Source organism: Littorina saxatilis, linkage group LG11, assembly GCF_037325665.1.
Source record: "Littorina saxatilis isolate snail1 linkage group LG11, US_GU_Lsax_2.0, whole genome shotgun sequence".
Lineage (NCBI taxonomy): Eukaryota > Metazoa > Mollusca > Gastropoda > Littorinimorpha > Littorinidae > Littorina > Littorina saxatilis.
The window spans coordinates 36,564,920-36,577,540 of NC_090255.1; the positions used below are offsets into that span (position 1 = coordinate 36,564,920).

At 41.4% G+C, this 12,621-nt stretch overlaps 1 protein-coding gene across 1 annotated transcript in view; it reads right to left on the reverse strand.

The window, feature by feature from the left end:
• LOC138980716 (mucin-4-like) overlaps positions 1–12,621 on the reverse strand; it is a gene marked incomplete in the record, with an annotated part of 64,725 nt that overhangs the window by 28,780 nt on the left and 23,324 nt on the right. Inside the window, 4 exon segments of the mRNA XM_070353623.1 lie at positions 993–1,233; positions 2,540–2,663; positions 3,704–3,784; positions 5,131–5,357. Of these exon segments, the coding sequence (XP_070209724.1) occupies positions 993–1,233; positions 2,540–2,663; positions 3,704–3,784; positions 5,131–5,357 (673 nt within the window).

The window sequence follows — 12,621 nt, forward strand, 5'->3', positions numbered from 1 at the left end:
CCACAAATGGTCTCCTGTTTACAAAATGTCCATACGTTTCCCCCAGGTACGGATAGAGCTCCCCTTTTTTGGTGAACGGTAAAAATTGAGAGCATTCAAAATCTTATCAGTGTCTTTCTACGCGCCTGCAGCATGGAAAGAGATTTGTTTGTTTGTTTGTTTGTTTGGTTAACGCCCAGCCGACCACGAAGGGCCATATCAGGGCGGTGCTGCTTTGACATATAACGTGCGCCACACACAAGACAGAAGTCGCAACACAGGCTTCATGTCTCACCCAGTCACATTATTCTGACACCGGACCAACCAGTCCTAGCACTAACCCCATAATGCCAGACGCCAGGCGGAGCAGTCACTAGATTGCCAATTTTAAAGTCTTAGGTATGACCCGGCCGGGGTTCGAACCCACGACCTCCCGATCACGGGGCGGACGCCTTACCACTAGGCCAACCGTGCCGGTAATGGAAAGAGATCGTTCCTCCAGTAATGGGACAATTATAAACACAACAAACACTCTCTCTCTCTCTCTCTCTCTCTCTCTCTCTCTCTCTCTCTCTCTCTCTCTCTCTCTCTCTCTCTCTATATATATATATATATATATATATATATAAATATATAGACACTATCGATATTCAAGCTCTCGCAAACTTGGAAGCATAGCAATAATAAGCATGTGAGACGGATATCTCGCGAGAGCTGCGAAGACAGACTCGATGTTCTTAAGTTCTCGCGACATTCGAAGAAGCATAACAAGGAGCATATCTCGCGGACATCTCGCGAGAGCTGCTTAGATTCTGCAGAGGTTTATTTCAATCTAAACTTAGCAGCAAAATCATTACAAATAACAAGTTGTTTAAAGAAATCTTTGATCCGATTGTGCAAGATAGTCAAGTAGACGGCCTTAATGGCACAGCAAGTTTGATTGAAATGACATGCTTTAATTAGGGCGATACATTTATCGCAATAGTTTTTGTTTGCTGAGCTTATATACTCACTCTCTATAGTCCCTGAAGTCGGCAACCATAAACAGCTCAATTTCGTAGTGAGTCAAAGCTTGACGTTTTTTTCTCGCGCTCCTCTCTACATTTTCTTGCTTGGTTTTGATGACTGTGCGAAGACGGCTGTCCACGAAGTTTCTGGATAGTCCTAGTATTCTGCTCAACTTCGTGTGGCGTCTGCGTCTATGCCTCCCCGCTGTTGATTGTCCTGTAGAGCTGCTTTTGTTAGATCCTGGAACTGAGAAAAGCAACATCAAGAAGAAAACGGTTGTTAAGAATGCGATTTTGTTCCCTCACATATGTAACTTTAGCAGGACCGACGACGCACTGCAAATTATCCCAGCCCGCTACACGTTGCATGAAAGGAAAACAGGCCAAGTACTCGTCATAATTCCTATCGCGGTATAAATATTATGCAATGCGTCGTCTGTGCCGCTGAAACTGCGCAGGTATATTCTGCCCATAAACATTATATCGTCGTCGACCTGGAATTTTGGTGTAATTAGATTCTTGGCCATTTTGATCCTTTTGTCCTTTAGACTAAGAAAATCATTCTCAGTGAGAAATATTCTCTAAAATACGATGGACAATACATGATTTAACATTCTTTTATTTTTCTATTTATACGAGGTACTAATATAAACACTATTTGATAATACAAATAATCAGTTTTGGCCTTCTTCTGAAAAGCTGCATAAAATGAGTTACGCCAAAATTCGACGACGACGTCGATATGCTTCATTGCTGGGACATTTGGGTCGCTTCCTTCCGGTGGAAAGTTAGAAGCAACCAGAGTCTAGCGCTTTTTAAGTGTGTGCGCATTTAGGTGTAATGAGTCAACTGCTCTTCTGGCAGACCGAGGTCTTTAATATGACATGGTGGTGGCACGGGGGTGGGGCATGGATATCATATCTGAATTATCACTCAAAGGTGACCTATGCCAGTCCTGGCCTGATTGGAAGTGACCAGAGGATCACAAGTAGGGGAAAGGCTCCTAATATGGACCACTTGTGATTTTTTCTGTATTTAATTTTTGCTGAAGGTCTATCAAAGCTATTTCACTCTAATTAGGCCTAACTGTTAAACTAAGAGAGAAGGACTACCAACCACAAAATGAAACTTCTTCGCAAGAAAACAAGCTAGTTATCAGCAATAAACAAAAAGTGGTCCATATTAGGGGCCCTTCCCCTACAGTTCTTTTCAACCGAACTGCAAGTGCTGATGTGCACAAGAAATTACCCAACTAGGTTGGAGTCAGCCGCGGGATCGGATTGATTGAAATCACAGCACATCTCAAATTCAACCAATCCAAACCCCGCAGCTGGGCTGAAATGCACAAGAAAGTTACCATCCGGGGGGAGCCAAACGCAGGGTCGGATTAGTTGAAATCTTGGTTAGTTAGCGATTTCAACCCTTCCGAACCAGCGGCTTGCTCCCACCCGGTTGGTAACCTAAATGTCTCGTGCACACCAGCCCTGGTTCCAACCTAGCCGAGTAGCACCCAGATTCGGCTTCGTGCATCCCGACCCCGGCAAGAATCTTACCCGTGTTGTCGATGTAGTCTCCCTGGTAGTCCAAGACCATGTCCTGCTTGTGGATCCAGTGGTCGCCATTTTGGTCAGGGATCACGTGATGCTGCCTCATTGCCTCGTCGTAAAACACACCTTCCTGGGCAGAACTCACACCGTACAATCAACACAAACAAGGAACAAACAAACATACATCAAAATATCAAAACAACAACACACACACACCCACACCCTCACACACACACAAACACACACACACATATACACACACACATACACACACACACATACACCCCTACGCTTGCACACCCACACAAACACACATACACACACATACACACACACACACACACACACACACACACACACACTGCAACACCAACACCAACACCAATAACAACAACAGCAGCAACAACAACAAATTACGGTTACTTCGTCGAAACAAATTGATGGGTCAAATTCGCATAACATTTCATTTACCGTGGGATCTCACATACAGTTCATCCATCTCCACATCTTAAATAAACTGAAAATTGGGATGAATGCGATATAATACAATGCAAACTACGATATACAAGAAATGCACCATAAAACGCACAATCATGTAGGCAAATGTCAAGAATGGTTTTACACCGGAAATAGGAATATTTGCACTCGAAATTTGTTCATAGTTCAAAACGTAACTTGTCGATTACTGTGTCTCAGAAAATATCCGTTATGTCCATGCACTCACCCAGGGTTTAGCCTGAGAAAAAAAGGCAATGGGACGCTTGTCCCCCTCAACCAAATTCCGATGGGACATAGTCGAAGGCAATGAAGAAGCGCCAAAGACGCCTGTACGCGTTTTGACCAAAGATGCAAAATGGTGCAATATGGTCCATCTGAGAATTAGCCGCTATATTGTGTATGTGTGTGTGTGTGTGTGTGTGTGTGTGTGTGTGTGTGTGTGTGTGTGTGTGTGTGTGTGTGTGTGTGTGTGTGTGTGTGTGTGTGTGTGTGTGTGTGTGTGTGTGTGTGTGTGTGTGTATGTGTAATCCGATGTAAAGTGTACATTTGGTGGCGCAGTGGTACGTAATCTCAATGCGCCCTTTGACGCACTGAAGGGAATTGTGATAGGACATTTTTAGATTTAATGCGCCAATGGCTCAGGGCGCACTTGTAAATGAAACCCTGACTCACCAATAAATAGTCTGCAAGATCAGGATTTCGCCGGACGACGAACAGTTGACCCAGCGTGTCATTTTCATACACTGCTGCTGTCTGCAATAATGGTCAACATTGAAAAGTTGAAAGACACATGACAAAATTGATTCGGAGTATTCACATGTAACAATGTATGTGTGTGTTTGTTTGTTCTGTAAAAGCCAGTCTTGATCTAAGGACTATGACTGTCCGGTCAGGAATAAAAGCTGGTTTTTGTGTATAACTGTGTAGCCTAAGTGGTAGTTAGATTGCCCTGGAGAATGCTGGACATTTGTGACCCTCCACCACGGAATGAGTCACATGTCACCTTTGCATGATTTTCATATTTTTACATTTGCCGAAAGAGTTTTTTATGCTCTATCCAGTGATGAAAACCGTTTTAGAAAAGAGCGAAAACTGTTTGAGTTATAAGCCTGTGACTAAGGTGACCCTCACACTGTATACTAGACACTCCCCAGACTTTTTTGAGCCTGGCGCAGAACCGCGCGAGGTGACATGCGACTCTTTTCGTGGTGGAGGGTCACATTTGAGCTTGTGGCGATCATATTTTTGTGTGAGGTTGAAAGTCGCTTGTTCATTTCAATGCTTATAATTCTCTCAGGTGCCAGGAGAATGGTTCTGAATAACTCTCACTTGTTCTATTACACATGTCGTTTGCATTTTAGAGCGCTTAGTTCCCTTTGTAAATCAGATCGGGATAGTCAATGAGAGTGTTTTTAATGATAAGGCAAACAAAAAAAAGTCTGTTTACGGTAACATAGGCAACAAAAATAGGGTCGGTAGGTCGGGATTTTTTTTTCTCCAAAAAAACATATTTTTAAGTTATTTTGCCAAAAAACAAAGACTTTTTTTTTCTTTCTTTTTTTCTCCCCCAAATGCCAAAAAAAAGTCTAGGGTCGCGTGAAAAAATAGGGTCGGTCGGGATACCGTAAACAGACTTTTTTGTTTTGGGCCTAACATAGGATTCACATATATTTATTCGTAACAATCAGCAAGCTAACCCAGTATTTTTATAATCCCGTTCGTGTTGCCCGAGTACCTTTTGGACTGAAATAACAATATGTGACCCTCCACCACGAAATGAGTCGCATGTCACCTCGCGCGGTTCTGCGCTAGGCTTAATATAAGTCCCGGGAGTGTTTGGTAACAGTGTGAGGGTCACCTTAGTCACAGGTTTATAACTCAAACAGTTTTCGCTCTTTTTTAAAACGGTTTTCACCACTGGATAGAGCATAAAACACTCTTTTGGAAAATGTAAAAATATGAAAATCCTGCAAAGGTGACATGTGACTCATTCCGTGGTGGAGGGTCACATATGTCAATAATAACAACAAAACACTACCGACCCTTAGGTTTTGGCTTTGTCATGGAAAAACAAACATTTTACATTTTCTTGGCCTTACCTGTAACGGAGGTAATGGTTCTCTGGAGATGGTACCATTCTCGATGACGAAGAGGGGAAAGTTGTTGGTAGTGACTTCTTGCTTGACGTCCTTCGCGATGATGCTTCTCCGCAGCCTCACTTCCATGTTCTTTTCCGCCATTTTGAACCGGAAGTGCAGGTTGTCGGGCATGTCCACTGAGCGCTTGGTCCTTTCACTTTCGGGATGCAATGTAATGTGGACATATTCTGGACAAAAAAAGAACAGAAAGGTAACGTAAGATTCATCAAGCAATAAGCGTTAGTTTCTTTCAGGTGAAACGAGCTTACGTTATTTCATAAGAAACAAGTCGCGTAAGGCGAAAATACAACATTTAGTCAAGCTGTCACAGAATGAAACTGAACCTCAACTTTTACAAAAAGCCGGATATGACGTCATCAAAGACATTAATCGACAAAAAGAACAAAAACGTCTGGGGATATAATTCCAAGAAACTCTCGTGTAAAATGTCATAAAGATCGGTCCAGTAGTTTACTCTGAATCGCTCTACACACACACACACACACACACACACACACACACACACACACACACACACACACACACACACACACATACACCACGACCCTCGTCTCGATTCCCCCTCTATGTTAAAATATTTAGTCAAAACTTGACTAAATGTTAAAATGAATGTAGTCAGTTCTTCCTCTTAAATTGTAAACGTTGTAAAGTTATTCGTGGTTGTTTTTTTCATCAACAAAGTTTTCCTTTTTAAAGGAAATGAAATTATGACTACCTCTTCAGGGAAGAGAATCAGATTGATGACCAATAACTCATCTATCCATCCAAACAGGCATTCCTATTCCATACTTCTTCAGGGAAGAGAATCAGATTGATGATCAATAACTCATCTATACATCCAAACAGGCATTCCTATTCCATTTACCTGCCTTGTACTTCAATTGCTTTTGTTAGCGACAGAGATAAAACAACAACAAAGCCTCAGTAAACAAATTCCATGCTAATTCATCAAAATCCTTCGAAGAAGTCAAGTAAACAACAAGAAGAGCAAACGCTCGATCGAGTCACTTTCGCAGTTCTGAATATTATATGAGGCATCAGATGGACAGGAAGAAATTGCTATTCACAACACAATGAGTCACGTTCACATAAAATTTGAGCCCGGTCACTTTTATAGTTTCCGAGAAAAGCCCAACGTTAAGTTGTGTGTTGCCGAACAGAAAAGGCTAGTTATCTCCCTTGTTTTTCTGATAACGTTCGTAAAAGGCTACAGATGTAAATACTTTGATGTAAAGAATAATCCTACAAAGTTTCAATCACATCCGATGAACTTTGTCAAAGATATAAAATGTCTAATTTTTCCTTTGACGCTGACCTGTGACCTTGAAAAAGGTCAAAGGTCAACGAAACCATCGTTAAAGTGTAGAGGTCATTGGAGGTCACGACTAAACAAAATATGAGCCCGATCGCTTTGATAGTTTCCGAGAAAAGTTTGTCAAAGATATAAAATGTCTAATTTTTCCTTTGACGCTGACCTGTGACCTTGAAAAAGGTCAAAGGTCAACGAAACCATCGTTAAAGTGTAGAGGTCATTGGAGGTCACGACTAAACAAAATATGAGCCCGATCGCTTTGATAGTTTCCGAGAAAAGTCCAACGTTAAGGTGGTAATTGGTGTCTACGGACGGCCGGCCGGACAGACTAACACTGACCGATTACATAGAGTCACTTTTTCTCAAGTGACTCAAAAACCTACAACAGATGTACACTGTTGAAGAAAGAGCAACGAAATAAATGACGCAAAAAATGTGCTGACTTGACAATGTCCGCACTGGGCATGACACAGCGAATGTGAGACCTATGACGGCTTACAAGCACCAACACCTGGGGTTACCATTTTCACGTGGACATTTCAATTCTCACGCGTTCTGTGTAATTCACAGTGATGATGTTAACTGACAATGTTAATGACCAATTTTCCGTTTTGTCATCGTCTTACTAACGCCAAAACCATAATTAAACATGAACACCTGATGATTAGACATGAGCACCAGAAAATTAAACAAGATCACTTGAAAATTAATTATCTTCATTTCTCGCTCACTTCCAGGCGGATTACTTGAGCTAAAACTGGAAGTTAAACGTTATCTGGGGAAGACAATTAGTAATTTTCACTAATAATTGTAATTTTCTCGTGAACATTTCAATTATGTGGTTTGGTGCTAGTAAGCCGTCATAGAGACCCAGTAAAGAAGAACGCTTTGAAGGAACAGTCCTTCCGGTATAAACGATTCGGGTCACCATCTCCAATCTGTCCAGACGTTTACATGGGATAAGACTATAACTCTATTTGAACAAATGCCATCTAAGGGCTCAATATAACCTGCTTCCTGCATCTATGGTAACCAGGGATTTATTGCCTGGGGAACATGAGATTTATATCCCAGGTGCTTGTGAATGAAAACTCGTGAAAATGATGACAAATGTATGTACTCCACAAAGGGATCGCAGCTCTGTTGAACGTCATCTCACCTTAATCCACCTAAGTATGCTTAATTGGTACCCAGGTGACACTGAGCACAACACTGATGATCTCAAAGTTATTTCAAGCCGGCAGGTTGGCACACTACGAGACCACAGAGTCAGTGATAACAAAATAAATCGTTCTCGGGACGCTCGTTAAGGCAGGGGCTGTAGCCTACGTAAGCCCATCATCACATTTAGTCCATGTGGCAGCCATGTTTTATGAGATCGCCAGACCACTACGGAATATTAATGGTCATTGCATCATTAACTGGACACACACACAAGACTCCTCTTCTTCTCGCTGACCTCAGTGATAGAGGTCAGTAACCCGGCCACGTGTGTTTATACGAGCTCTGGTGGTCCTTTTCACATTTAGTCCAATGTGCTCGCTGGTCAAATTCAGTGCATTTTTCACGTGGAAGTGTCACCGATTTGCTTGCCACGGGGAATCGACGAAGCTATACATTTTTGTTTAGGTGAAAAAAATGCAGTGCGTTCTATTTTCATTCTGTGAGTTCGACAGATTGACTAAATGTAGTAATTTTGCCTTTCGCGACTTCTTTCTTTATTTGCTATACGATTAACAAAAGTAGAAGCCTTGTCGGTGTGTTTTGAATAGACAGTTGAGCAGGAGGGAAGTTGTCGCGAAAGGAATAGGATGATGTAATCCATAGTCACAAAGAGCAGCTGTACACGTTTGTTATCCGGCCTGACCTCTGTGCATTGAAAGCAAACATTGCCTCCAGTACGGAGAACAAGCCCCCGTTTCTTTACCCGTTCATTTTGCCGTTAATTCCAAATGAATATTTATCATTATTTGCAGGCAGTACAATTTCTACCCCTTCACCCGCCCCCCCCCCCCCCCCCAAAAAAAAAAAAAAATTGGGATAACAGAAAGCAGAAGTAAAGTACAACAATCAAAACAGACCGAAATGATTGCAGTTCCTTCGAACGAAGTTCAGAACTAATAAACCCATAATAGAATTTTCAAATATCCGTATAAACCAAAACATAAACAAGTCGCGTAAGGCGAAAATACAACATTTAGTCAAGCTGTCAAACTCACAGAATGAAACTGAACGCAATGCAATTTTTCAGCAAGACCGTATACTCGTAGCATCGTCAGTCCACCGCTCGTGGCAAAGGCAGTGAAATTGACAAGAAGAGCGGGGTAGTAGTTGCGCTGAGAAGGATAGCACGCTTTTCTGTACCTCTCTTCGTTTTAACTTTCTGAGCGTGTTTTTAATCCAAACATATCATATCTATATGTTTTTGGAATCAGGAACCGACAAGGAATAAGATGAAAGTGTTTTTAAATTGATTTCGAAAATTTAATTTTGATCATAATTTTTATATTTTTAATTTTCAGAGCTTGTTTTTAATCCAAATATAACATATTTATATGTTTTTGGAATCAGAAAATGATGAAGAATAGGATCGTTTTATAAAAAAAATATTTTTGTTTACAATTTTCAGATTTTTAATGACCAAAGTCATCAATTAATTTTTAAGGCACCAAGCTGAAATTCAAGACCGAAGTCCGGTCTTTGTCGAAGATTGCTTGGCCAAAATTGCAATCAATTTGATTGAAAAATGAGGGTGTGACAGTGCCGCCTCAACTTTTACAAAAAGCCGGATATGACGTCATGAAAGACATTTATCGAAAAAAAGAAAAAACATCCGGGGATATCATTCCCAGGAACTCTCATGTAAAATTTCATAAAGATCGGTCAAGTAGTTTGGTCTGAATCGCTCTACACACACACACGCACAGACAGAGACAGACACACATACACCACACACACACACACACACACACACACACACACACACACACATACACACACACACACTTGACTAAATGTAAAAAACAACAAAAACGAGGAAAAGTTAGAAATTAAAAAAAGCGGCCCGAGAATAAAACAAGGAACAAATACTACACAAAATGTACGCAAACAAATACTAACATAAACTCCCCCCCCCCCCCCAAAAAAAAAAAAAAAACCCACTGGTATTTCTGCGTTTATTTCCGTCTTAAAACCACCGGTCGTCAGCCATAATTTAAGACACAGCCCTTCCCATGAAATCAGTTCCGCTCACAATGTCAGATCTGCACTATAATTTACATGAAATAAGACCACCGCTTTACTTGGACACATACCAAACATCAACACTGACAGCTTTCTGTGAAGAGATAGCATTTTCGATGATCTAATTTGGCAGTTTGACGCTATTTGCTATACGATTAACAAAAGTAGAAGCCTTGTCGGTGTGTTTTGAATAGACAGATGAGCAGGGGGGAAGTTGTCGCGAAAAGAATAGGATGATGTAATCCATAGTCACAAAGAGAGAGAGAGAGAGAGAGAGAGAGAGAGAGAGAGAGAGAGAGAGAGAGAGAGAGAGAGAGAGAGAGATGGATGGAGAGAGAGAGAGAGAGAGGGAGAGAGAGAGAGAGAGAGGGAGAGTGAGAGAGAGATGGATGGAGAGAGAGAGTGAGAGAGAGAGAGAGATGGATGGAGAGAGAGAGAGAGAGAGGGAAAGAGAGAGAGAGAGAGAGAGGGAGAGAGAGAGATGGATGGAGAGAGAGAGAGTGAGAGAGAGAGAGATATGGATGGAGAGAGAGAGAGAGAGAGAGAGAGAGAGAGAGAGAGAGAGAGAGAGAGAGAGAGAGAGAGAGAGAGAGAGAGAGAGAGAGAGAGATATTCGTTAAAATTCCAACTGTGCACTCAGGATGTTACATTTTGGTATGTTTCCGAGTGGAGGGAGGGTTGTATCCCATATAAAGCCTGGACTGATGATTTGAGATATGACACAACTCTTTTGTACAGGAATGACTGCGCAAGAAACCGCAACTGACACGGTGGCCTAGTGGTAAGGCGCCCGCCCAGTGATCGGGAGGTCGTGGGTTCGAATCCCGGCCGGGTCATACCTAAGCCTTTATAATTGGCAATCTAGTGGCTGCTCCGCCTGGCGTCTGGCATTATGGGGTTAGTGCTAGGACTGGTTGGTCCGGTGTCAGAATAATGTGACTGGGTGAGACATGAAGCCTGTGCTGCGACTTCTGTCTTGTGTGTGGCGCACGTTAAATGTCAAAGCAGCACCGTCCTGATATCACCCTTCGTGGTGGACTGGGCGTTAAGCAAACAAACAAACTGCGCAAGTAAAAGTAAGCAGAAGGTTGGTTGATGTCACATGGTACATGTATATGTCTGACCTAAAACCCTTCTTGTCAGAACAAGTTTATATACCGCTTTGGTAAATAATGACACCTGTTCTCATGAGGAACGGCTTTGAAAAAAAGGTTCTGTCAGAAACAGCTCAGTTGCGTGACAGCATTAACTTTTAGCGTGGTACGTGTTGCACCAAAACTACTCATAACAGACACGACAAACGTGTGATATTTCATGATAGGCCTATTACCCTAGGTTAAAGCAGCTGTCCTATCCGGGTAAACAATCTTGCACCACCACATCTCTTTTCAGGCTTTTATTGGATGTAAGCACCCGTACACATAGGTACATGCTAAAATATCAGCAGCCTGGCGGCTTTTGACCGGAGTAGTGTTTCTGGTTTTGTTCGCTTGTTGTCGTTGTGCCGAGGACGTACCAGCTGAGCAGATTATAACACCGGTGTCAGTTGGAAAGTTGTTTAAAATACATTTAGAAATAGTATTGTTAATGATATAGGTATAGCCTATTTAAAGTAGAAACATTAATATAAAAAGCAGGAAAACAAAAGAAAGAACAAGTCGCGTAAGGCGAAAATACAATATTTAGTCAAGTAGCTGCCATTTTTCAGCAAGACCGTATACTCGTAGCATCGTCAGTCCACCGCTCATGGCAAAGGCAGTGAAATTGACAAGAAGAGCGGGGTAGTCGTTGCGCTAAGAAGGATAGCACGCTTTTCTGTACCTCTCTTTGTTTTAACTTTCTGAGCGTGTTTTTAATCCAAACATATCATATCTATATGTTTTTGGAATCAGGAACCGACAAGGAATAAGATGAAAGTGTTTTTAAATTGATTTGGACAATTTAATTTTGATAATAATTTTTATATATTTAATTTTCAGAGCTTGTTTTTAATCCGAATATAACATATTTATATGTTTTTGGAATCAGCAAATGATGGAGAATAAGATAAACGTAAATTTGGATCGTTTTATAAATGTTTATTTTTTTTTACAATTTTCCGATTTTTAATGACCAAAGTCATTAATTAATTTTTAAGCCACCAAGCTGAAATGCAATACCGAACCCCGGGCTTCGTCGAAGATTACTTGACCAAAATTTGAACCAATTTGGTTGAAAAATGAGGGCGTGACAGTGCCGCCTCAACTTTCACGAAAAGCCGGATATGACGTCATCAAAGACATTTATCAAAAAAATGAAAAAAACGTATGGGGATATCATACCCAGGAACTTTCATGTCAAATTTCATAAAGATCGGTCCAGTAGTTTGGTCTGAATCGCTCTACACGCACGCACACACACACACACACACACATACACACACACATACACCACGACCCTCGTCTCGATTCCCCCTCGATGTTAAAATATTTAGTCAAAACTTGACTAAATATAAAAATCAATGAAGAAGAATCATTTTGCTCCCCGCAACAAAAAAAACAAAAACAAAAAAAAGAGGCAAAAAAGAAAGGGTTGAAGCAGCCTGCATGCAACTGAAATCAAAGGAAAACAAGTCGCGTAAGGCGAAAATACAATATTTAGTCAAGTAGCTGTCGAACTCACAGAATGAAACTGAACGCAATGCCATTTTTCAGCAAGACCGTATACTCGTAGCATCGTCAGTCCACCGCTCATGGCAAAGGCAGTGAAATTGACAAGAAGAGCTAGGTAGTAGTTGCGCTAAGAAGGATAGCACGCTTTTCTGTACCTCTCTTTGTTTTAACTTTCTGAGCGTGTTTTCAATCCAAACATATTATATCCAGATGTGTTTGGAATCA